At 46.4% G+C, this 24,119-nt stretch overlaps 7 protein-coding genes and 2 non-coding genes across 9 annotated transcripts; 5 read left to right on the top strand and 4 right to left on the bottom strand.

The window, feature by feature from the left end:
* Nucleotides 1–1,089: 1,089 nt before the first annotated feature.
* ASPSYDRAFT_87184 (uncharacterized protein) lies at nt 1,090–2,114 on the top strand (the record flags this gene model as incomplete). Its single annotated transcript, XM_040851793.1, has 5 exons — nt 1,090–1,108; nt 1,164–1,299; nt 1,356–1,524; nt 1,619–1,696; nt 1,755–2,114. 5 exons carry the CDS (start codon nt 1,090–1,092, stop codon nt 2,112–2,114), a joined length of 762 nt encoding a protein of 253 aa, XP_040704413.1.
* Nucleotides 2,115–3,060: 946 nt separating this feature from the next.
* Nucleotides 3,061–4,159, bottom strand: ASPSYDRAFT_87183 (uncharacterized protein; the record flags this gene model as incomplete). The annotated part of the gene is made up of 3 exons (XM_040851792.1): nt 3,061–3,559; nt 3,609–3,767; nt 3,822–4,159. The coding sequence occupies 3 exons, from the start codon at nt 4,157–4,159 to the stop codon at nt 3,061–3,063; spliced, it is 996 nt and encodes a 331-aa protein (XP_040704412.1).
* A 604-nt stretch (nt 4,160–4,763) lies between these two features.
* ASPSYDRAFT_1171750 (uncharacterized protein) lies at nt 4,764–6,651 on the bottom strand (the record flags this gene model as incomplete). The annotated part of the gene is made up of 3 exons (XM_040840259.1): nt 4,764–5,506; nt 5,562–6,162; nt 6,217–6,651. The coding sequence occupies 3 exons, from the start codon at nt 6,649–6,651 to the stop codon at nt 5,061–5,063; spliced, it is 1,482 nt and encodes a 493-aa protein (XP_040704411.1). The 3' UTR covers nt 4,764–5,060.
* A 796-nt stretch (nt 6,652–7,447) lies between these two features.
* On the top strand, nt 7,448–8,995 carry ASPSYDRAFT_77049 (uncharacterized protein; the record flags this gene model as incomplete). Its single annotated transcript, XM_040850880.1, has 2 exons — nt 7,448–7,721; nt 7,748–8,995. 2 exons carry the CDS (start codon nt 7,448–7,450, stop codon nt 8,890–8,892), a joined length of 1,419 nt encoding a protein of 472 aa, XP_040704410.1. The 3' UTR covers nt 8,893–8,995.
* A 3,456-nt stretch (nt 8,996–12,451) lies between these two features.
* Nucleotides 12,452–13,508, top strand: ASPSYDRAFT_29131 (uncharacterized protein; the record flags this gene model as incomplete). The annotated part of the gene is made up of 4 exons (XM_040844599.1): nt 12,452–12,577; nt 12,613–12,783; nt 12,914–13,132; nt 13,260–13,508. 4 exons carry the CDS (start codon nt 12,452–12,454, stop codon nt 13,506–13,508), a joined length of 765 nt encoding a protein of 254 aa, XP_040704409.1.
* Nucleotides 13,509–14,422: 914 nt separating this feature from the next.
* On the top strand, nt 14,423–15,385 carry ASPSYDRAFT_29130 (uncharacterized protein; the record flags this gene model as incomplete). The annotated part of the gene is made up of 2 exons (XM_040844598.1): nt 14,423–14,886; nt 14,992–15,385. The coding sequence occupies 2 exons, from the start codon at nt 14,423–14,425 to the stop codon at nt 15,383–15,385; spliced, it is 858 nt and encodes a 285-aa protein (XP_040704408.1).
* Nucleotides 15,386–17,012: 1,627 nt separating this feature from the next.
* On the top strand, nt 17,013–17,105 carry ASPSYDRAFT_t61. The gene has a single exon. It is a non-coding gene; the product is annotated as a tRNA-Glu (tRNA).
* A 357-nt stretch (nt 17,106–17,462) lies between these two features.
* ASPSYDRAFT_t55 lies at nt 17,463–17,555 on the bottom strand. Its single transcript has one exon. It is a non-coding gene; the product is annotated as a tRNA-Glu (tRNA).
* Nucleotides 17,556–22,143: 4,588 nt separating this feature from the next.
* Nucleotides 22,144–24,119, bottom strand: ASPSYDRAFT_56138 (uncharacterized protein; the record flags this gene model as incomplete). The annotated part of the gene is made up of 2 exons (XM_040849162.1): nt 22,144–23,123; nt 23,186–24,119. 2 exons carry the CDS (start codon nt 24,117–24,119, stop codon nt 22,144–22,146), a joined length of 1,914 nt encoding a protein of 637 aa, XP_040704407.1.

Raw genomic sequence — 24,119 nt, 5'->3', positions numbered from 1 at the left:
TACAATAGTTGTAGCAATTAATATTCTCGAGCTTTACTGCCCGAACTGGGCATGATCTAAATGTGCATGACAGCTATACAATATCAATAGCTTCGTAGCCCCTGCCGAATCCCTGAAGTCACCCCAACACCCTGTACCACTTTACGGCACAAACTTCTCAACAATATATGCCACCCTTTTCAGGCCGTCCAAATCACAACACAAATACAATGATTTCTCTTTCCCCGTCTCCACCTCTTAGAGGACACCACTCCATACACGGGATTGCAAACCGCATTTCACCTGATCCTAAGAGTGTTGGATGTTCAATGCCTCTTACCACCATTTCGACGATGATGGTGCTACTGATGCCCTGAGAAGCGTGATTAGAGAAGCAGATGCATTTATGTATGACTACGATTCCCACCTTTCCTCCTGACAGCACCCCCAACAAACAATTAAATACTACAAGTACCCTAAAGAAAGGGGTTTATACAACCCACAGCATACAAGAAGGCACCCACCGCGACCTCGGTCCCCTCCCTCCTGCACCCTCGGAGCCCTCATCTCCCATCCCAGCGTCCATGGCTCTTCTTTGAAATGGAATGGCCAGGTTCCCTAATAAAATAATCCATTTGTCTCAGATCCATCTTGCGTTTGGATTTCATTACAAGTCGTGCGTGTCTTCTGGCAGTTGGGTGCTGGTAGGTTTTCGTATTCTTTCCCTTGGACTCATTCGCGCTCCAGAAGGTCTCAGCAGAAACGTTATTTTTGATTCTCAGTTCAAACACTTTATACTGGATCAAGAAATTCAGCAGTTCTAATTAAATTGATGCTCAAATAAAAAGAAAAGGCGGCGCGTGGCAGTAAACAAGATGTGCCTGCGGACTTGGTCTTTGGCGAGCTCCGTTTGCTGTTTGGCGCTTCTCTCTCTCACTCTTTATTTCTTTCCCCTCCCTTCCTTCATCTTCTCATTCTCTCACATTTAATTAAAATACACTTTTCACTATAATCGACGTAATTATATCATTATATTACCTTTACTCACGGTTCTTTTCCTTTTGTTGATTCGAAACAACCTTTTAAACACGTGATAAGTGACGTCGCGTCATGCCATCCTACCGCATAGGTAAGAAAGAACCATGGCCGCCCAATTGATCGAAATGCATCCCTAACCAAGATAGAACTCGCGTCTACTGGCCGTGCAGGCTGCACGAACAAAGAATGCAAGGACAACAAGGTCAAGATCCCCAAGGGCGATCTGCGATTCGGCTCTTGGGTCGACAATGGTAAATTCCAGGCGTTCTTCTGGAGACATTGGTGAGTCCAGCGTTTATCCCAGCTGGATCGTCCTCTGACTTTTTTTTTTTTTTTAGGGGCTGCGTGACGCCCAAGATTGTCAGCAACATTAATGAACTTATTGGAGAAGGTGATGACAGAGATTTCGATATGCTTGATGGCTACGAGGATCTCTCACCTGAGATCCAAAAGAAAATCGAGAGCGCCCTGGAACAGGGCCACGTTGATGATGAAGACTGGAATGGCGTGAGTTGCTTCCTTGTTCCCCAAACCACTTTCACCCGTCTGTGCGCGTCTTTGAAAAAAGAGAAGGAAGAAAAGGCTAGCTAACGCCGTACAGGATCGTGAAATGAATGTACCCGGCTCGAGTGGTTTCCGGGTGAAGACACCAAAAAAGAATGCCAAGGCCGCAGACAAGGTATGTTTCCCGTGACCTTGTAACGAGTAGACAAGCAGAGAAGCTCATGTGATTACAGGAAGAAGAGGAAGAAGAAAAACCCAAGTCCTCGAAGGCCAAGAAGCGTAGCCATGCCCAGGTTGACGAGGATGCCAAGGACGCAGCGACCGCGGAGTCCAAACGACCTAAGCGGAAGTCTGCAGGTGCTACGAAGAAAGCGCCCGTCTTATCTGAAGATGAAGACGAGAACGACGATACTTCCGATTCCGCGGAACCAAAGGCCAAAGCTTCGAAACGAGGCCGTCAGTCCAAAGAATCGAAGCCTGCTGCCGCTACTGGTGCGAAGCGCGGAAGAAAGGCCAAGGGTGCCGATGAGGACGCTGAAGCTGTGCCTGTTGAGGAGAAGCCCAAGCGTGGGCGTAAGAAGAAGACTACTTGATATCTCTTTGAATTTCGAACTTTTTATCGAGCTTTTGCCTGAGGTGTTGTACGGTATGTATGAGTATGTATGAGGGGGGTTATTGTATGTTTGTAACAATCCTTTGGACGAGCTTACAATGCTGTGTCCCTTTACCATTCTATGGAGTTAGCCAGTTCTGTTTGTGGTGTATCTTATAAAAGGGAGAAAGCGTCAGGACCTGAATATATCTTTAAGTAAAAGCTCATTGAAGCTTTCGGACAGCTGCAGAATCCCACCTACACATACAAGAGGATGATCATAATACAAATTAAAAACAACCCAGCATCAGAGTAAGTCCACTGACAAAACGATATAAGCGCGGTTCAAAGTCCCGGGAGACGTCCTAATATCTACGGAGTACAAACGTGGAAATTCCCATCGAGATTTTACAACACTAATCAAAGTAAACTTCATCTCCTGGTCAAATATTATATTCTTCACCCGGCGGCCTATCTTTAGGACCAGATAATAGGTACCATAGCAATTTAAAGAGTGGAGATGGTACAAAAATAGATGGTGGTTGGCAGTCTCTTTCAGCTGTACAAAACACAAGAAAACCAGATTCGAGGAACGTGCATCATGAGGCTAAAAGTAAGTGAGTTGCAACGGTTAACGTGGGTGCAATGCAAACAATCATAGCGTCGCTGCGGTTGGCCAGCGCGGGTGCTGCGAATGGAGTTCGGTCGTTAAAATCAGAGAGAAACTGTTGCATTTGTTGGTTTGGCATTCTGGTTGTAAACGATGTGCTTTGCGTTGATATAGAGCTTTATTTCTTTTCTTTTTTTTTTTTTCTTTTTTTCCCTCCGAATTTTCTGTTTTCTGAATGTTGTGCAGCATGTGGACTTTCATGGAGAAATTATTTCAAGCTGAGGGCAGTTATAGATAGTATCAGTGCAGCTGGGCATTAATAGGGTAGTGATTGAGATTACCTCAATTCTCCAAGATCATCCATATGATTGCACATGGCAACAAACAGATCAAAAAAGAACTTGTGTCCCATTTCCATCTCGAATTGCATGGTTCCACTGCGCTTGAAGATGTCGCGGGTACGAATCATCATGGCCAGGTAATGAGCGCGCAGCCGGTACTCTGAGTCCGGAGTATTGTCGTATGCGTACCGCGCGGACCGGATAATGATCTCGACGGGTATCCCAGTTTGAAGACCCTGCTTGCGGAGGGCAAGGTCCTTGAGCTCCTCCAGGCCATATTTCTCGGCTGCGCAGTACACGGCAGTATCCCGGAGAACGAGATCACCCACTCCAGAGTGGAAGATCGTCGATTGACTCAGGCCGCTGCCCCCGGGGTGGTGGTCGTCCAAGAAGCTCTCGAGTTCCCATGTCTTCCGGCTTTTGTTACGTTGCAAGCGCGGAGTATAGTCACCTTTGTACAGAAACTCGAGAAAACAAGACAAGACCTCTGGTTCTCTGCATTGTATTAGAAACGGGAAAGTCAAAAAACACGGGTAAAACATACTCGTCTGACAAGACCAAGGCCTTGTTAACGCTTCCGATAGGAAACTGATCCCTTAGCACCAAGTCGAAGAAAGGAGACCGGGACAGAATGTTCTCATGTGCTACGAAAAGACGCTGATCCCGGCCCACGATCAAAGTGACTAGGGGACTTAGAAGAGGACTGTAGATATAATGTCAGCTCCCAATATTTCCACACACAGGTCGCCCAACTCACTCTTCCGTTGGACTTGTCAGAGACTCCTGCATTTTCATCTTCGCATGTCCATCGAAGGACTTCCTGGGGCCCTTGGTGGACTTGGCCACCTTGTCCCTAGAGAAAAGCGAGCGTTTAACAACCATGGCGTTGTCGCTACTATCCATCCACTTGGCCAGGAACGAGACGAGAGACAGCCACGTGTAGAGGCAAAGGAGCGACAGAAGAAACCAGAAAGCGGGAAAAGAGCGGATGGCGTAGTCGGAAAAGAACGACGTAGCCGAATCACGCACGTTGCATGGGAAGAGCCCTGGGAGCCTTTCCAAGACAAGATCCTGCTCGTAGTTGAAGGCCTTCATTGGCGTTGAAAACCGACTACTGGCGAGCAAGAAGGAGCGAAGCCCCGGAAAGACAGTTCGCGCGGACGCGCATCTACTTATTTCGTCTAGAAATAAGATGTAGATACTCGCAGCGTGGATTTGTCGACTCTGTGAAGCGTGAAGAGAAAACAGAAGAGAGGAAGCGCCGACGATGACGATCAGATACAAGGCAGCAGCAGCGTCATCATGTGATGATTCCAATAGGCAGTCATGTGCGAGACATTTTTTTTTTGTCAGAAAGGTTCTGAATAGTTGAAGATGGTTGGAGGACGAAGAATTAGTTGCTCTGTTATACATCAAGATTTGCCCAATAATAAGCCGAGAAGGCTGGCGGCTGTGCGTTGTGAGTCAGCGCCTACAAGCCTGTACAGTAGAGCTGGACAGATGGAGCACAGTCTATCTATGGCTATTTGCATGAGGTAGCCAGAAAAATGTGTGCAAATAAAGATTTGATTAGCGCTAGCAAGATTCAGACCATACGATGACATTGTGTATAACAAGCCTGTATATAAAATTATATTAGCCACCTGACTGGTACAGAAGGCGCGAGTATAACAAATACCAGAGACATAGTATCCACAGTAGAATCTGACTTTAGTCTTGTTTGTTTTCTTTTTTACTACCAAGAAGAATCTGGTTAACATCCCCAGATAACGAGCTGAATCTGATAACGCTAATGTTGAATTATGTAGTGTTAGGAATAGTAGGCGTTTTTATTCAAGACTAACCAAAATATATTCTCAGCACGTAGCATCGCTTTTTTCCTATATTAGAACACACTCCTGGTATATCAAATCGTCAAGAAAAAATAAAAATAAAAAACATCAAACAAAAGGTATTATGTGAATCGTAATCATCATAATTCGTCCATGGTCGCCACTCATGTCCCCGGATACGGCGTAATCTTGCTAGCAGTAGCAGGAGTCGAATTTGCGCTGCCAGATCTGCCGAAGATGGATAATATCGATTTAGACCTTGTTGGCTTGATGGGCTCATTCTCCAACCGGACCGGCTTATCTTCTTTATCGTTCTCTTTCTGTCCTTGTGCTGGCGCTTGAGGCTCTATCTGCTCCCCCGCGACGGAAGAAGCCTTCTTCTGTCGAGCCTTCTGAGCCTCTTTGATGCCATCGCGGACTTCAGAAGCGGAGGCGCCCTGCGCGGCAGTTGTCGTTAGGGTCTCAGTACCCCGAATTTGGGATTCCGTTCCTGCTCCGTCAGAGGAATCTTGATTCATTTTCTCAATTTCCTCTTCTGTTACGAGACGCTCGTTTTCGAGCCGGACCTCGCGGCCGCGTTTGTGGCAATACCAGAGGACGAATAGGAGGACTATCGAGGCGGTTAGATAAATAAAATCAAGCGGATTGTTATAGGGGCAACTAACTGAATAGGGCTAGCGACCAGAGAACATTCATCCCTAGCATAGCCGGGAACCGAGCCCTAAGGAAGGCCATGATGGACCGTAGCATTCCCACGATCGCGGCAGGCTTCCCAACCAACTCCTTCAAGCTAGGTACTTGAAGACCCATCTTGTTTGCAGCCGCAGCCGCCTTGCCGAAGTTGTCAACGTTGACACCACTCTTGCTTGCTCTCTCTGCAGCGGCAGCGATCATTTCAGGAGCTAGTGATTCGGTCCATCGCTCGGGGAGTTTCTCAATTAATTTCTGGAGGAAACTTGGCAGTTTCGAGTATGTGTCTTGTAATTGTCTGTTGCCGTTGGTGAGCAACATTTCGAGATCGTGGTATGCCGTTGGAACGCCATTAATCAGATCCTTGAATATAAGCTTAAACTTGCGAAGCAACTCCTGCGTTTCGTCCGAGATCGAGAAAACACGGTTATTATCCGCCGCAAGGTTCAATTTATCGAGGATCTCGGTCATATCCTCGTTTTCCTGTTTCGTTTCCTTGTCACCTGACGGAGTGTCCGTGGTCTCAACAGCTGTCACTGGCGCTGGAGCAGTTTCCGGTTCCCGGGTTTCTGGTGCCTATAGGATGGGAAGAAGCAATCAGATACAGCTCGTCATTAACAAGTGCGCAACACAAGGGTGGCATACTTTCTTCTCACTCTTCTTCCACAACATACTCCATGGTCTCTTCTTCTTCGGACTCCCCGATCGCCCAGCCTTTGCTGAGGGCTCCGCCGCAGTGCCACTCGCGATTGATTTCTCATTACCAGGAGGATGCTCTGTCAGAGACTTTCTGCGTTCTCGCTCACCCAGTTCCTTCCCGAACTCCTCTACCGGCGAAATAGGCGGCGCCTGGGCGTCGCCTGACAAAGGCGACGATGGTTGATCACCGGCTTGTTCAGAGGGCACAGAATCTTGTGCTGTCGCTGATGGGGATTCAGACGTAATGTTTCGCAGGAAGGCCTCATCTTCTGGCGACAGGACAGGGTCATGGGATTTGCGCCGGGCTGGAGGGGGTTGGGGGTTGTTGATGTTCTTGTTCTTGAAGAATGTGTTGAATTGTTGCATTTTGTATTAGAAGATACTATCGCATAACAGAGCCTAGTGTTAGAGTAGGATGGAAAACAGATTATCTGATATATATATCGTGTTGAAGTGTTTTGGGGCGAGTTCAACAAAGACGGAGTGTTGATCGAGATCTGAGATGACGCCGGTGATATCACTTGTTGCCTGGGGTGTCGGGGCCCACCACAAGCCCCGCTTTAGCCACAGTACCGCCACAGTGGCTTTAGGGATCGTGATTGATTGGCTTGGCTAGTGGCTACGATATCGGGAGTGTTTTCCATGAGGTGCCGTGGACGGATGGATCCTTGGAGGCTGGTGGAATAGGACAGTAACACTGATCTCAGCATGGCAGTCGAATGGTATAAATAGCATGCTTTTGTTTTGACCGGGTTGATTGTGATTTTGCGGCGGGTTCCTCAATCGATTTCAAGTTGCACTGGTACCTGGGGCTGCCCATAATGTTGGTCAATAGTTAACAACAAGCAATATCAAAAATAAGTAAACACCTGGATCACTAAGGAAAATGAGGAGCTCAGTACCCAAGCAGCAGGATGCTGCAAAAACACCCTAAGCGAATGCGAATGATACGCCGTGTTCATCTCTGATTCGTGCTTTCGCCGCAAAATAGCATCATCACGCATTGATACTACACGAGGTTTCCTCACAAGCCAGCTCCCAATATATATATATATATATATAGTAAATTTAAAAAGCTCACAATTAAATAACCCCCAGCTGCAGAAATTTGGTCCAAGCTCCTGAAGAAGAAAGAAATAGATACCTGAAAAAAGAGGGGGGAATGACTCGGCGCTATTCCTCAGTAGCCGTCATAGGCTCCGGCCCCGCGGGCAATTCAGCCCTAAAAGCTCTCCATGACGAAAAGGCATTCGAAACGATCCGACTTTTCGAGCGAAGAGATGGTCCCGGCGGAACATGGAATTATGACGCAGTACCCCAGCAGTTTCCGGGGACGTATTCAGGGCGTGATGGGCCGGTTCAGAAACCAGCTACATTCCCACAGAAGACATCACCAGCAACCCCACCTGATGCCACGACACCGACAGCAATGTATAGTTGGCTAGACACCAATGGCCGGCAGAGTTGATGGCATTCACGCATACGCCTATTCCAGATGCGAATTCACCCATCTCGACAGAGCGGTATGGAGCTGGGAATGCAACGCGCCCGTATCATGTTATTGCGCAGTATCTTGCTGGTTTGGTGAAGAAATATCATGAAAGTATCTCATTCAATACCACGGTTGTATCTGTTGAGAAGATAAAAACCGGAAAATGGCGACTGACGCTCAGGCAGCTGGAGGTTTATGGTACCGAGGCCAGTGCCAGTGATACATGGTCGCAGGAGGATTTTGATGCGGTGGTTGTTGCCACAGGGCAATATAGCCTGCCATTTCTCCCGAGAATCCCGGGGTTGGACGAGGTTGCCAAGACACATTCAGGGGCGCTGGAGCATGTGAATGCTTTTCGGTCCCCTGGCCATTATGCCGGCAAGAAGGTGGTGGTCCTTGGAGGCAGTTTTTCAGCAGGAGATGTTGTGGGTGACATATATGCGCTTGTACAAGGCCCGCTATATGTGTCCCAGAGCTCTCGCAGTCCCTTTGTCACGCAAATATGGAACTTGCCGAATGTTGCACTAAAGCCAACTATCAGCCATATTCACGGCGATCGCTCTTCTAAACTCCGTATCATATTCTCTGACGGATCTCAATTGGAAGATGTGGACAGAGTTATATTCGCAACAGGATATCGGTTGTCCTTTCCATTCTTATCCCCCGAGCCTGTCCTGGCTGCCGACAGACTCTCCGGAATATACCAGCACGTTTTCAAAATTGGTGATCCGTCCATGGCCGTCCTAGGCCTTGTGAGAGCACCCCTACTCTTCCGTATGATTGAATATGAGGCTGTAGCCGTGGCCAGTTACTATGCTGGAAATGGGGGCGAGCTGCCTAGCCAAGAGGACCAAGAAGAATGGGAAATAGAACAAGTAAAGCTCAAGGGTGATGGCTATAAGTTCCATGATGTGACAAAGGAGATGCGGGAGCATATGGAGTTTTTGCGGAACCTAGCAGGTCCCCCAGCTGCTGGGACCGATGCGTACGAGTTGCCCCAAATTGCGGATGAGTGGTTGGAGAAATGCTTTTCAGTCTTCAAGCTCAAAGACGAATACTGGGGTAAGGTATGGCGGCGAGAAGCAGAAAAACAGGTATACAGGACTTTTGTATAGAACCTTAGATTACACACTCGAGGCCTCACGACTCAACAGCCTTTCCAACTGCAACTGCATGAAAACAAGCTAAACAGTCTTCCTAAAGCCGTGTCCGTTACACATATTAAACCTTTCCTATTAGTGAAATATTAGATGGGTCGAATCTTTTTAAACCTTTCAGGGTTCCCTGGATTGATGAAACTTAACTCTTGTTAAGAGGGACCATGGACCATGGTGAAATGTCACATCACAGGAAAACGTGCCTGTTAACAGGAACATGCGCTCTTCACACTTTTCCCCAATCCATCCACAGAAAGAGTGACCTCCAAACCCTATGGCTAGGTACTATATGCCGCAACTAATGAGCATCAAAAGCGGAACCCTTCCTAATCCCGATAAACAATGGGTCCAAAGAACAGGCCATATGACAGGCCCTGCTCGCTCAGAAACTTCCATTCAGTCAGGTCACGATCAGTTCGTTCAACCAATCTTTCTAGTTTTTTGCGTGTGCGGGTGCGAACATACATCATGAGAAGGTTCAGCGGGATCAAATATGTGGAAAGGACATGGACGGGAGAGCGTCTACATGTTGGTGTTGCGGGGGTGAATATGAATGGGTAGATGAGGGCTCCTAGGGTGCAGGAGGAGAGGAGACCGAGGTCGCGTTGAGTGCCTTCTTGTATGCTTGTACCAGACATCTACCTAAACCATTTTGAAGACTTCATGTCTTCACCCTGCCAGTTATATCCAACCGGTGACCATCACTAACGTAATTCCCGGTCGGTTCGTGCATCCCGGTCGGTTCGTGCAACTCCAAAAAATCAAACGCGTCAACCACCCACCAACTTCAACTACCCACCATGCCACGAAAAGCGCGTAAAACGAAGCAAGAATTAATTAAGCAAGAGGGCAGACTTCAATACACCTTAAATAATTTAAAAAACCAAAAAATTTCAAATCCTCGCCAAGCTACTTTGATTTATAATCTACCTCCTCAAACCCTACGTGATCGACTAAAGGGACTTCAATCTCAACCAGAACTCCATAACTACAAGAGTAGGCTATCTGTGAGACAAGAAGATGCATTAATAGTATAGATAGTATTACTTGATATACATGGCGCTGCCCCAAGGCACTTTCAAGTACGAGAGATGGCTAATATTATCCTAGGCACTGATTCTGTCACCCCCCCAAAGCCAGTAGGAAAGAACTGGGTAATAGAGTTTACCAAGCATCACCCGGAGATTAAAAGCAGATTTACTAGAAAGATTAATTACTAAAGAGTACTATATAAAGATCTAAAGGTTATTAGTGTTTTTTTCAACGAGTTGCAGAAGATTAAAGATCAGTATAGTATCATGGATAAAGATATCTATAACTTTAATGAAACTGGGTTCGCTATAGGACTTATTATAATAATAAAGGTAGTTTCTAGAGCAGAAATGCCTGGTAAACCATAGCTTATACAGCCAGGGAATCGGGAATGGGTTATAACTATCAAATGCATCAATTTAAAGGGGTAGTCAATACCCTCCACCATTATCTTCAAGGGAAAAGTTCATATTAAGGGATAGTTTAATGAAGCAGCTATCCCAGGAGATTAGAGAGTTAAAATAAGCACTAATAGATAGACTACAGACATAATTAGCCTGCGCTGGCTTCAAAAAGTCTTTATTCTAGCTACAAATAGGCGTACAAGAGGGGGGTATCAACTCCTTATTCTAGATAGCTATGGAAGCCACCTAACGCCTGAATTCGATATAACATGCAAGGAAAACAATATTATAGTAATCTATATACCTGCTCATTCATCTCATCTTCTGTAACCTCTAGATATTAGTTATTTTAGCCCTTTGAAAAGAGCTTATGGCAAGCTTATCGAGCAGAAAGGGTGCCTGGGATATAACTATATTAACAAGCTAGACTTCTTAAAGGCTTATCCAACAGCTTACAAAGAGGTCTTTACTATAGAGAATACTAAAAGTAGATTCAGAGCAACTGGAATAGTCCCCTTTAACCCTTATACAATACTGGATAAGTTGAGCTTAAGTATAGTGGTTAAAACCCCCCCTTCTAGTAGAGGGAGTACTTCAATCCCTTCCTCCCAGCTCTGTACACCTTATACAGTCCGTCAAGTGCACCGGAAAGCTTCCTCAGTCAAGAAGCTTCTTAAAAATAGGTCTAGAAGTCCTATATCACCCTTAAAGTAAGCACTAGATAAGTTTATAAAGGGCTATGAGCTAGTTATTTACAATGCTAGTTTACTAGTAAATAAAAACTGCACTCTCCGCGCAGCTATTAAGAATAACAGGCAGAAAAAAGGTCGTTCTAAGCGCTAAATAACTCCTACAGAAGGTCTTTCATTTCAAGAAGCTAGGGATCTAATTTTACTGAGAAATGAGTAATTAAAGGTAGAGGGGGGTAGTGCTGGTGGAAGTACTCTTCTAACTTTAACTATACCTAAACGTGCCCCGCCAACATATTCTGAATATAATATTAAGGGGCATACTAGGAGGGGATGTCCGAATCGTTAATATAATTAGTTTATTTAATTTGAATCGCTTTTAGTTGTTGTACAGTACTTTAAAGTTGATCAAGCATGGATTTTGGGGGGGTATGCACGAACCGACCGGGATGCACGAACCGACCGGGAATTACGTTATAATACTAAGCTTACTAAGAACATTAGAATCAGTATTCTAAACTCTTATTACATCCTTAACAGTATCTATATAGACTAACTATAATCTATTAGGATTCTCAGTAATATTATCCTTCAGGACCTGAGAAATAATATTAACTAGAGAAATATCTGCCTTTAACTATTATAACTGTAGTATAGAAGGCTAGTAAACAAAACAGGTTATAGCAGGTAAGGAATAAACAGTTTATAAAAGAAGAATTATTTAGTCTAGTTTCTCCTAAAATAACAGTATATTTTAGGTTTAGACTATATAACGTTAACAGCTTAGTATGGACCAGAAGCCCGGAATCAACTGTAAGTAGTCATTCAATATTATTGTAGACAGCAAGCGAGGTGGACAAGAACGATAGTCTGTTCTTACCACACAGGCCTAATAAAGTAAGTGGTGTTCCTATGACAATTAGTGCTCTCACAAGGTTACCTTTCCCCAAATCCTTGGAACAAACTGACGAGACGCTAGACTGCTACACCAAAAACCCTGCAAGGCTGGTGGCTAGCCAGCTATCTCCAACAACATCTACACCACCCTTTCTGTGTTCATTACCATACTAATAGGACAATTGGCAACAAAACTTGCGGTCAAGAGCCAAACCGGATTGTACTGCAGATAATTACAAGCACACTGGTGCTCCTGAATCACCTGTATAAGGATCCTACCCCTTCTGCTAAACATGATTTCTACTGGGATGCTCGAGACTCAGAAGCGAAAGCAAAGAAGCAAAGAAGCAATGACAGGTTGATCTGGCTCCATATACTTACATTACGTCTAATAACGATGCTATTCATATGGGAAGCAGAGGAGTCTTGCACCTTCCTTTTTTGATGGATCCTGCCCGATCCAGGGCACCTTCCCTTTTCGCTATCTAGACTCAAATGCCCTGCTTGTTTCCCCCTTCCCCCTTCTTCTTCTTCTCCTTGTTCTTTTTCTTTACACTCGCCCATCTCGTTTCTTCTACTCTATCATTTTTCAAGTTATTCGCTCTCACTGTTCACTTGTTGGTAAGTACTTTGTTAGGTGTACACGCTCCCTTCAGTTCATCACATCTGGCCGGCCTTGTTTGTTTCATTTATCAAATTATTCCATTTCCTACTTCGATGAACTATTCGTGTTCAAATTCAACTCGGAGATTTGGCTGTTTCTCATCCATTTTTCTTTTTTCCCTGTGGGTGGATTGTTTGAAAAGATCCAACCGTTATATCGCAAGGTAAGAAGTCGTCCATCTCTTACAGCAGCCTATACTAATCCTTATCAACAGACAAATACAACCGCGAGATCTGGTTCCCAGTACTGTCTGGGTACCTGGATCCTACTGAGCCATGGTGGTCATCGATCAGGCAACCCTTGACGAATTGGCTGATTATAACTCGGACGACGGATACCGGGCTCCAGAAAAAGACCCCCATGAGTTCCAGCTTTCTCGTTCACTTCAACAACTCATCGACAATGCTAAAGAGTACCGATCAGCGAGCAAATATTTCATGAAAAACCTACCCGCGGCTACTGGTGCTCCTGGAACTACAAAGAAAGTTAACCTGATCAAGAAAAGATGGACAGTATACTGGAAGATAATTTGCTGTTAAGGGTGAGTTGATCAGTATTATATTTTATATTTCCATTGAGTTATCACTAATAGAAAGGTTTAATAGTGATAAAGTCCTAACTATTAACAATATTTCTCAGTTCCTGCACAATATGGCGCATACTTTAGAGCCCCAAGACAAAGAAAAAAGGGTTATAAGTTATTCAACTTTTAAGACCATGACTTTTCTCCTTGTCAAACTGCTGCAATTCAAGTATCGCCCATACTATACAGACAACCCTGTCGATGCTCAAGTCATCCACTATACACTTGATCAGCTTACAAAGAATGGAATACTCTTTAAAGGTATTTGGCACAAGCGAACACGAGCTGGGTTCTACACTATCTGAAAGATACTTAGGTCGTGGTTTACTAGTGCTTTAGTCGAGGGAAGTATATCATGAGACAGAACTCTAATATTTGCAGCTGCTCTTACCCTTCAGTATACACTTAATTACAGGTCTGGAGAAGTCGCTCAAAGCAATAGCTACAAAGAGGATGAATATCTATACTAGCGTGACATTAAATTTAAGTTAATAAAGACGGGACCTGGAAGACTGTCTATCCAGGACCTGCAGTGCGTCATTATACTACAAGCTGTTAAAAATTACAAGTATACTACTCAGCCTTGTTTATTCCATTCTAGTTACTAATTACTTTTTTGTTGACTAGGGACTGAAAGAACGAAAATCATAAACTCTTTTTCGCTCCCCTCCCTCAGCGAGAAAACAATATAGCTGATCCGATAAAGCTTCTCCTGATACTGGCCTTGAGGTTTGGTTATGTGCATGGTACGACCATTAACCAAGTTCTCTGCCACACTGCTAACCTACCCGACACCACTATTCAGTAGAAGAAGCCTGACAGTCCTGTATTTTACTCTTTAAAGAGTTAGGCAAGTCTGACATTCACTCTAGACAAGCCTCTACATGCCGGTAGCTATTTAAATCGTGTGCAGTTAATGGCAAAAAGCGTTGGCCTTAGTAGGAAGATCACTTCTTATTCCCTAAGATAAGGAGCAATACAAGACCTTGCTAATGCCAAGGTACAGCTCTATACTATCAGTAATACCTCTGCTATAATATTAGCAGGGTATTCAAAAGCTATAAGGGACAGGGGGATTACTTGACAATATATTAGAGATACTAAGGAGGACCTCTTTACCATCCGGGTAGAGAAGCTATTTATAAGCAAGCACGCTCCTTTTATTCTAATACCACCAGCTGCAATCTATAACACACTTTATATCTTACCCGGACATGGCATGGTCTTACAAGCTCCTAAAGGCATCGCTGGCAATGATAAGAATGATAGTATTGATGACGATGTTGAAGGGTTTCAACTTCCAGAGCTGGATACAATGATGACTGGACGCGTCGAATCCACAGAACACGAGCAACTTCCAAATCAAGCCGATCCTGCTACTACTTCTCTGCTTGACCAGGATAATGCAATGAGCATCACCGACACGCCCCTCTGTAGTACTGTATACAGCGGGGAGCAAGACGTTATAATGCAGTCCGACGCAATAACTGCAATACCATCAAATGATGGCTCTGACTTAGTTGAGGAGCTAGCTTCTGCATTCTGCTCCGATACTGTTTCCGCTGCACAACAAGACCTCGACATGCTCGTGAAATCGGAACAGGATGACTACCACCCTCCACCAGCCTCGCACATAACCAATACTGATGATATACTCGACGGCGATTTTAACGAATTTGTTGCGTTCTTTTCATAAATTAACGGGGTCAAAATAGATAAGCGTCTGGCTACTGACTCGATATGTGGATATAGCAGAGAGCAACCACGGCAGTTTACTTTTACATACAGGCTGTGCTCGAAATTTTCAACTACTAATAAGAAATCATTTAAGTTACATGTCGAAGAATGTGCCGCGAAGCTGGACCCGGCCATCAAAGAGAACCTAATCATCCCGAAGAGAGTTGCCACCAAGAGGACTTCTCAGACTTTAAAGCCTCGCACCAAGAAGTCTGGTACGAAGATTGCAACCAATCCGGTCGACGACCCGGTCCGTGGAAAGGAAGCTTTACGACACCATCTCAACAACGTCCACGACGAGATTGAGAAAGGGGAAGTGAGCAAAACTGTGAGAGCAATGTTCCCTATCCAGCCTCGGGCATCTGAAAATAGACTACGTCAAAGCAGTGGTTCATCTGGAGGTATTCAGAAGGTCGGTACCAATAGACAGAGGGTTCAGAAATGAAATAATCAAGATAATATACTGCACACATCGCGGTTTTCTTTCACCATCATGACATCATTTTATACGAAAGGAACACAAGTGCTGTGTATTTCATATGTTATATATTCTTTGTTTGCATTCTTAATCCGGTCTCTGGCTAGTATAGGTACATTCGCAAAGATCTCTGATTTTTAGGCACCAGAATAACAAACAAATGATGATTCTATTTGCATATTCTTTCTCATCTCGCGTTGACGATAGACTAAGCGGTGTACTGGTTTTGAAAAGTTTCGACAAATTATTAGTCGCCAACAACTCAGCTTCCTTCAAAATATATGCTTTACGAGTAGCAAAGGCTATAAGCTAACGCGGGATCGGCATCTTTGATAGGCATGCGGTTATCGGGTCTCAATTTAGGCTTCGCTCGAAATACTTTGCCTAAAAAAATGGTAAATAATTAGCATTGACTTGATACAAGGCCCCCTGAGTGGCACTTAATCGGCCGTGTGGCCTTCTGGAAGCGTAGCTGATTGAGATCTTTGGAGTAAACGATCCTATAATTTATCTGAGTTGCAAGTTTTTGGGTTAGGGGTGTTTGTCAACACGACCTGTCCCATTACTCTGACCCTTTCTGGTTGAGATAAAGCCCAGTCTGGAGTGTTATTGTTTGTAGTCGGGCTTTCCGGACTGGGCCCCTTTTCCAGATGGCCCGGGCATTCTGAGATCCATCAACAAAACCATTTTCACCAGAACCCGGAGCTTTATTGAGTATTTGATCCACCGGCGTGATTACACAAAGCCAGTCCGTCACTAATCATACACCTGTGAAGCATCGCTGCCTCGTATACAGAATGTATATACCCCGTTCATTGATTTATGTGGGATAGTTGGCTAGCCACTAAGGTGTGAGGTGTGAGGCTGAGAGGTACGGTGGTGTCTACTAGCGGACGAATAAGCAGGTATCTGACTAGTTAACTAACTTAACGTAAACGGAATGCTAGGTTGAGGCATGCTAGGTTGAGGCATGCTCCTCCTAATATGCGACTATCTAGAAGTTTATATAGCCACTGAATAGCTGCATGTGGATCCTAGAATAGTAGAGATCCTCCCCTTGCCCGGATGAGGCAAGGTAGTGGTTCCAGGTCACCCGGGGTCTCAAAATTAGTTGCTCGAGCCGAAACCGCTGATATAATCAAGTTTTTGATCACCTGACTCCCAACCGAACTGAGAATAAGTTACACCTCGAGCCACCTCTTTCATTATTTTACTAACATTATTAGGGTAGTTAGGGTGGTTAAGATGGTTAGGATGGTTAGGATTAGGGATTAGGGTTTAGGAATTGGAAATAAAGATTAGAATAGTTAGGGTTAGATACTATCTCTATATAGGATTGTATAAGGAATTACAGTAATTTTTTTAGAACTTGACTTGTGTTGATATTGATTATTAATGAGTTTAGTATCACGTGTAGGGGGTGACTCTCATGTAAGCTTTGCAGAAAGGTCGGATGGCCTGTGTACACAGCAAGGTAAGGCAAAACGTGAGGAAATTGATTAGTAACTAGAATGATGCCCAAACCTGAACACCGGCAAGGACCCAAAAGAATACTATTTCTAGTATAATAAAGGCCTATCTCCTAAACAGGTTATCCGACATGGTGTAACGGCTAACATCGCCGCCTTTCATGTTAAATTGAAAGCATTGTCCGCGGCAGCTCGGGGTTCGATTCCCCGTGTCGGAGTTAGTCTTTTTCGCCTTTTCTTTTTGGGTTTTTTTTGCAATTCCGATAGCTCTGTGGACGCGGCAGCAAAGTTGGTCTGGTCGTGTCTGCGGCTGAGTTTGAGTTTTATGTCGCGGCAATGACGTCATTGTTTGCTAACCCTATGAAGGACCATCGCAATTTCGACAGTCCTACATTAATCGCAAGCTAGTGGTAATATAAAACGAGACTGCCTCCATTTATACGCTTGCTTCACCACGCTGGACATTCTGGGCGCACACAATATTGATGAAGACGTTAGTTAATAAACTAATTACAGGCTGCTTCGCGCTGGTCTGGGTCACCAAAAAAAAAAAAAAAAGGAGAAAAAGTTAACAACTCCGACACGGGGAATCGAACCCCGAGCTGCCGCGGACAATGCTTTCAATTTAAGATGAAAGGCGGCGATGTTAGCCGTTACACCATGTCGGATAATTTGTTAAAGACGGCTCTTGCATTGGAGGTGATGAGGCCCTCTTGATCGAGCTTACGCGTCGATATGAATAGCGCTGCAATTCAAGGGAACGCGCCAATTTAAAAATTGTTAAAACGAAGGAGGGGATGCAAGACACTAAATAACACCTAAAGGCCTTTCTATTAAGGGAGCATGCGATCTAATTCACCCCATAATAATAATAATAATAATAATAATAATAAGTAAGAAAATGCAGTTGAAGCAATCTCTAGTAGCTCTGCACCGAGAACTTTAACCACGCAAAGACGTGCGCCACAGTTCTGAATATTGTATTAAATTAGAACGAACTGTCTTACGAAACAACTAGTTTTAGTTAAATACAAATTATTACTTGCGATACCTTTTAAACTTTAAGCATTGGGTGGTGCGGTGGGGGCTCGTTGAATTTTTGTTGGAGCGGTCTAGCCAACTATCTATTATATAGTTCTGGATAGCTTTATATCCTCCGTGAGTTCCGAGATTACGCTTTATAGAGGGTACTGAGCTACAATGGATAGCAAGAACCGATACTATTTTGCGTACTGTAGTAGGCACAGTTATGAAGGTAAAAAAACAAATCCAGTTCACTTATGTGTATTTTATTTTTATTTATTTTTTCTTCTCAATTTTGACGAATTTTATGTAACAAAGTTTTAGACAATTGTACATGCGGATGGATGTGATAGCGGAACCCAATCCGAATTAGTTGGGCCAAATAAAAGGAGTGTTTGTTAGGGAGGCGACTGACTGACCGATCATCCCAGATGGTGTATATATTAAACAAGGATGAACGTGAGGTCATGGGCATACGTTTACCAATAAATCAAATAATAAATGTGTCAGATAAATTTATGAACTGGACGATGTAGAAGGAAAGATAGGAACATGGAATGTGGATTGAGTGGGTGCTCTAAAGAGCTAGCACTGGCACAGCCATGGCCATTAGCCAGGTCATGGGCGCGCGGAAAGAAGGGGCAGCGCCTGTGAATAGCGGCTGAGAGGGGGACGGGCTTGAAGTTGGGGAGGGAGTGCCTGTGCTGAGAGTCGTCCAGGGGTTGGGGATTGTGGTTGAGCCGGTTCCGCTCGAACCGGTTGGAGTTGCGTCTGCGGGAGGTTGCGGGATAAGGTCGACGGTAGCGGGACTGACACCAGTACTGCCTCCAGCTCCAGCACCAGCTGTTTCAGTGACGGTTCCAGTGGAGAAAGAGACCTGGGGAACGGTGACAGTGAAGGTCGAGTAGGTGATTGTAGTGCAGGGAGGTGCAGTAGGTGCAGGGGACTCGGTCTGCTCGGGGCTCACGTCTGTTGGGGTAGGTGCTGCCGGAGGCGTGAGAGTAATTGTCGAGGGGACGTTGGTGATAATACCCGGGTTCTCAGGGACATAGTTGGCACAAATACCAGCCATGTAAGACAGTGCCGACTGAACTTCGTCGCTGGAGGCTCCCCAGGCCTGGATACAGGAGATGACCTTGTCCGTGAACTCGGACGAGGGACAGAAGCAGGTGATATCGCTGTTGGATTTGCAGTCGGGGATAAGGTTGAGCCAGGTGTTGATACACTTGGGGACGACGTTAGGGCAAGAGGTTGTCGGGACCGGTGCCTCTGGGGTTGAGGTTGGGTTGGTGTCGGCTGGCACAGATATAGTTGAAGACGAAGTAAGAGTGGCCGTAGAGGTGGTTGTGTATGTAGTAACAATTGTAGAGTCACCAGTGGTGATGGTGTCGGTGACAGGGCAGGTAGTGACAGTTTCGTAAGTAACTTCAGTGACAGTCTGGTCAGGGGGAGAGGAGGCTCCTGGGGTTGTGACTGGGGCCACTGGGGTTGTCGTGGGGTTGACCCCGGTTGGGACACCAGGAGTTTCAGTAGACACAACAGGAGTATCAGTGGGAGCAACAGGAGTATCAGTCGGCGCAACAGGAGTATCAGTGGGAGCAACAGGAGTGTCAGTCGGCGCAACAGGAGTGTCAATCGGGCTTGGGACAGGAATATCTGTTACACTGCAGCCACCGCAGACAGTTGTTGTCGTGGTCAGGGTGGTGGTAGACCAGCCACTGGTGACCGTGGTAAACGTGGACTCGCCAGAAGTAATGGTGTCGGTGATCGGGCAGTAGGTCTCGGTCGAGTAGGTGATTATCGTAGTGGTCATGTCTCCTGATGGAGGAACGGAAGATGAGCCTGCATCGACGCTGGTTGGGATAACCGGAGTGGTGGCTCCAGGGACATCAGGCGTTTCGGTTGGAGCAGGGGGTGTTGCAACAGGGGTGGATGGAGCCGCCGGAGTATCTGATGACTCGGTTTCCACCGGTGGAGGGATTTCAGTGCTCTCGCCAGGGCCAACTGGGATCGACGGAGTGTCGGTGGGTGTCACTGGACACCAAGTGGTGGACACAAAGATCGTCGAGGTGGTCACTTGCGTGGACTCCGCAGGGCAGTTCGTCACAGTGGGTGCACACTGCGTGATGGTCACCTCGCTGGTGCTGTACACAGTCGAGATTGTAGACGGCACGGAGCTGCTGCCCGGATGGTAGGTCGTAGTAGGGGGAATTACGGGAGTAGACGTGACGGGGCTCGAGCCAGTGGGAGTAGGAACGGAGACAATAGGAGTGGAGGCAATAGGGGTGTCTGCAGGCGCTTCCGGAGTGGACGATGGAAGGCCTGGAGTAGGAGTATCTGACGGGGTTTCAGCTGGAGGAGTGAAGGTAGGCTTGCCTGGACCACAGAGGAAGCCAATGCTTCCAATACCAAGATCACAGTCGTCGTGTTCATTGTAGTCTGGCAATTCGAAGCCAACGGAGATGGCACCACCGCATTGGTCATTGGTGACCTCCGTACCAGCGGATGAACACTTGGAAACCTTTTTACAGGTAGACCCGTCGGGCATGCCAAAGGATATGGTCACGTCAGCCTCTATGGAGGTGAATAGATGGAATTTATCGATCGAGAACCCAGATTGGCCTTGACCGCAGGAGAAAGACGGGCCCGACGAAGTCTTCTCAGCCGATGCTTTGCCAACCTTTCCGGTAATGCATTTATTCTAGAGGACATTAGCATCTATGCATGTAAATCTTGTAGCGAGAAAAGTGCCACTTACGTTGAACGTCCGGGTGCGTAGCCCACCAAAGCCGCTGCTGCAGGCGAAACCAGAGAAGTCCAAGCCACCGTACGAGGAGAAGTCACCGATGTCGAGACTGTCCCAAGTGAAGCCTGCCTGCTGTTCTTCTGTACACTCGTTGTTAACGGCGTCAGGTGCAGTATAGCACTCATCACTGCCCCACCACTGCAGATGATAGTTAGCACTGAGTACTGCATTGGTAGTATCATAGAGACAATGGAGGCGACACTTACCATGCCAGTGGCCTGAGCCGTGGCAAGGAAGGGAAGGACTGAGACCAAAGACGTGGTCTTCATGGTGAAAGAATGTGATATCTATAAATAACAGATACAAGAGATGCTATCGAGGCCAGCGACAGTAGAGAGAGTCCAGATACCAAGTATAAGAAGGACAGGAACGACTGATAGAAATAAAAGAAGAACAAGACAGTAACGAGTGTCTGTACCTGAAACTGCAAAAGGAAAAGAGAATAGAGCGGTGCAGAGGAATAGAAACCGGTCCAGAGAAGGAGCAGGAGACGGGAGGGTCCTTATAAAGGGTTCATCATGAGACGCCGGCGGCAACAACAAAGGCAATGGGGTTGCCTCCCTAAAGCAAGTGGGCAACAAAAAGAATGTCACATCGAGGGCAGGTAAGACAAAGTGAGAGCGCCATTGTCGCAGGTTCCAGCCCTCTGCAGGGCCAGGCAGGCTGGTTCGACTGGTTCGTTGCAGAAATGCTGGCGGCGCGAAGCCATCGCCAATCAGCGGTCGTTTCAGTGTAGCCGCCGGCCCTGCAGAAGCGTCTCGCCAGGGCTATTAATATATTGGGCCGACATGATAGGCAGTGGAGGGATGTGGAGAGTCTGGACGTCTATGAGCGGTTCGGGGTCGTCAGGCTGAAGGAGACTGTTCCTGCAGGGGAAGAAGAAAAAGAAGAAGAGTGGTGGACGGTGGTGACTGCCAAGTCGGGGTGCCTGAGAAGTCGACAGAGAAGGGAAGGTGCGACCCCGGAGCTCCCGGACTCGCCCTCACTCGTCAGCCCAGCTTGCCTTTGCAGATGATCGACTACGTGCTCCAAGAATAGGAGTATTGTTACGACTTCATCTTGATTTCAAATATAGCAACCAATTATGTAGCTGGTTTTGCTGAATATCCACAAAAATTACAAACAAATCCATCTCTGCAACATGAGAAGTGAGGTATGAGGTATATCCCGAAAGCCACTCCGACTCCAGGTATTGTAAAACAAACACAGAAAAAGAAGAGAAAAGAGAGGGAAAAAAGTTAAAAAAAAAAAAAAAAAAAGAAATTCATAATCATCGTCATCAAACTCAAACTTTTGGTCATGGATTAGATCCCTCTGCGAATCCCTCACGACCCTTGGTCCATGTGCGGTTCGAAACCCCCTCCGGGGAGCTGGCTTGGCTGATACAACAGCCGAAACACTCTATGTATCTAATACTCATCGCTCGTCTAAAACGGCACCTGGCTCTGCCGTTGAGCGTTCATAAGCTTTCGCCGCACTGCCTCTCCGCCCGCATACCCGCTAGCCTTGCGTTTCCTCGTAGGGGTACGCTGGTCTGCATGCCGAGCGTGTCGAAACACACTGGCCGGTCGGGAGGGGGAATTGGCCGGCATGAACTCTCGGTGTTGCGGGAGTCGCAACAGTGCTTGGTATCGGTTGTGATTTTGACGGAAAGCAGTAACAATGCCCCGATCAAGGTGGTTCAAAAATCGCTCTGCGCTGTTGTTTGGGTGGGGGTCTGCTCCGCGATTGGGGGTAGGTGTGCCATTTATGCTACCCGGGGCTGCCACCGTCATCGGGGATGCCAGAGCTTCTTCGTCAGAGTCTTTGTCAAGCTCTTCATCCGATGAGCCATCTCCGAAGTCAATAAAATCGTCTACGTTCAATTGAGCCTCCGGGTCATCCTCTTCGTCGTCCTCTTCAAAGGAACTGTCAATGGCGAAATCGCGAGCCGGATAAAACGCCTCTGGAGGACCCATGACCTGACCGCCAGGAGCAATATCATTACCCAGAGCAGTCATCATTAGATTCGCACTAGATGCTAGCATAGGACTGAGATCCACGTTTGGAGACACAAGAGCATCAGTATCGCTCTCATCAATAAGGTGCATGGTAGTTGCCCGTGGGCTGTTGTTTGCGGTTCCACAGGCGCTGGTAGCGGCAGATTCAAGCCAGTCATGTCGAGAGGATGCATAGGCGGGAATGATTACAAGATGCTTGCCACTGCAATCAACTAGGGCAACCGGCTTGTGCGGGTCAGCAACAAAGGTGCCCATGATGGGCCCTCTCCTTCGGCGGATTGTAGGCTCGGCTTTTTCTTCAACTCCGCCAACCAAAGAAGCAGAGGAATCGCGACGGAGAATAGATCGTGGGTGAGTGATAGTTGCTGGAGGTGGGAGGTCTTCATCTGTAGTATCGCCATCATCGGCTTCAAGTATGTTAGCAAATACCGAGGGCACAGGTGGCTAAAGATTTCGGTGTTGTGCATACTCTCATAGCCACTCGAGGCCCCCTCAGAAGCGGCGCCGTCGGACTCGACGTGGTAGATATTGGAATGTCCATAGTCCGAGTCTCCGTAGATCTCATCAGACTGTCGGCGAGACGAACGACGGCTGACCTCATTGTTGTCACTCTCAATCATGCGACGCAATTGTGGGTCGAGACTATCCTGTTGGAGGAAATCACTGGGAACTTCGTCCTCGGTGTATGAGTCGCTATCAGATGAGGAATCGGAGTCTTCCTCAAAATGCACCCGACGGGGCACAGGCGTCTCCACTGCAGTCTCACTTGCCACATCAGTCTCCCCAAAGGCCTCCATGGCACTGTATAACTGCTGCTCGTCGAAAAATGGTGCCCCGGAAAATAACATATCATCATCGAAAACATTGGGGCCAGCCCAGTCATCAACGGTTCCAACACCATTATTGGGCCCGCTCGATAAATTGTGCTCATCTTCCGATTCTAAAATCATGAGCTCTTCTAGTATCTCAACATCCTGTTCCTCATCATCGCCATCACTGATATAATCAACGGCAGCATAGACATCATCAGAGCTGTCTTCCAAGTCGGGCCCATCACTAAGTTCATGATCGCTGTCTTCGTTCGGTACAGCTTTCGTCTTCGCACGTTTTGTTGGCTTCATCCCCGCCTTATGAGATCTATTCATATATGACGAGGTAAGAAGAAGCGGTTGGTCATCTTCATCATCTGCATCTTCTGAATCATTCGCGTCTTCATCCTCATCGCTCAAGCCTTCCATTGACGTGACCGAGGAAAGGCTGGAGACTGTTGATGACGAAGCCCTCCGTTTCCGATCTGAGCTCAGTTGACCAAGTGATACTGACTTGCTAGACCTTTTCCCGGAGTTGGAGAGAGGGCTTGAGTTGCCTTTTAAGGCTCGCTTGGAAGGAACAGTTTTCGGCAT

This window comes from Aspergillus sydowii (genome assembly GCF_001890705.1).
Source record: "Aspergillus sydowii CBS 593.65 unplaced genomic scaffold ASPSYscaffold_3, whole genome shotgun sequence".
In the NCBI taxonomy this organism is placed as follows: Eukaryota; Fungi; Ascomycota; class Eurotiomycetes; order Eurotiales; family Aspergillaceae; genus Aspergillus; species Aspergillus sydowii.
The sequence above is the reverse complement of the archived record's forward strand: the minus strand, read 5'-3'. Positions and strand labels throughout refer to the sequence as shown.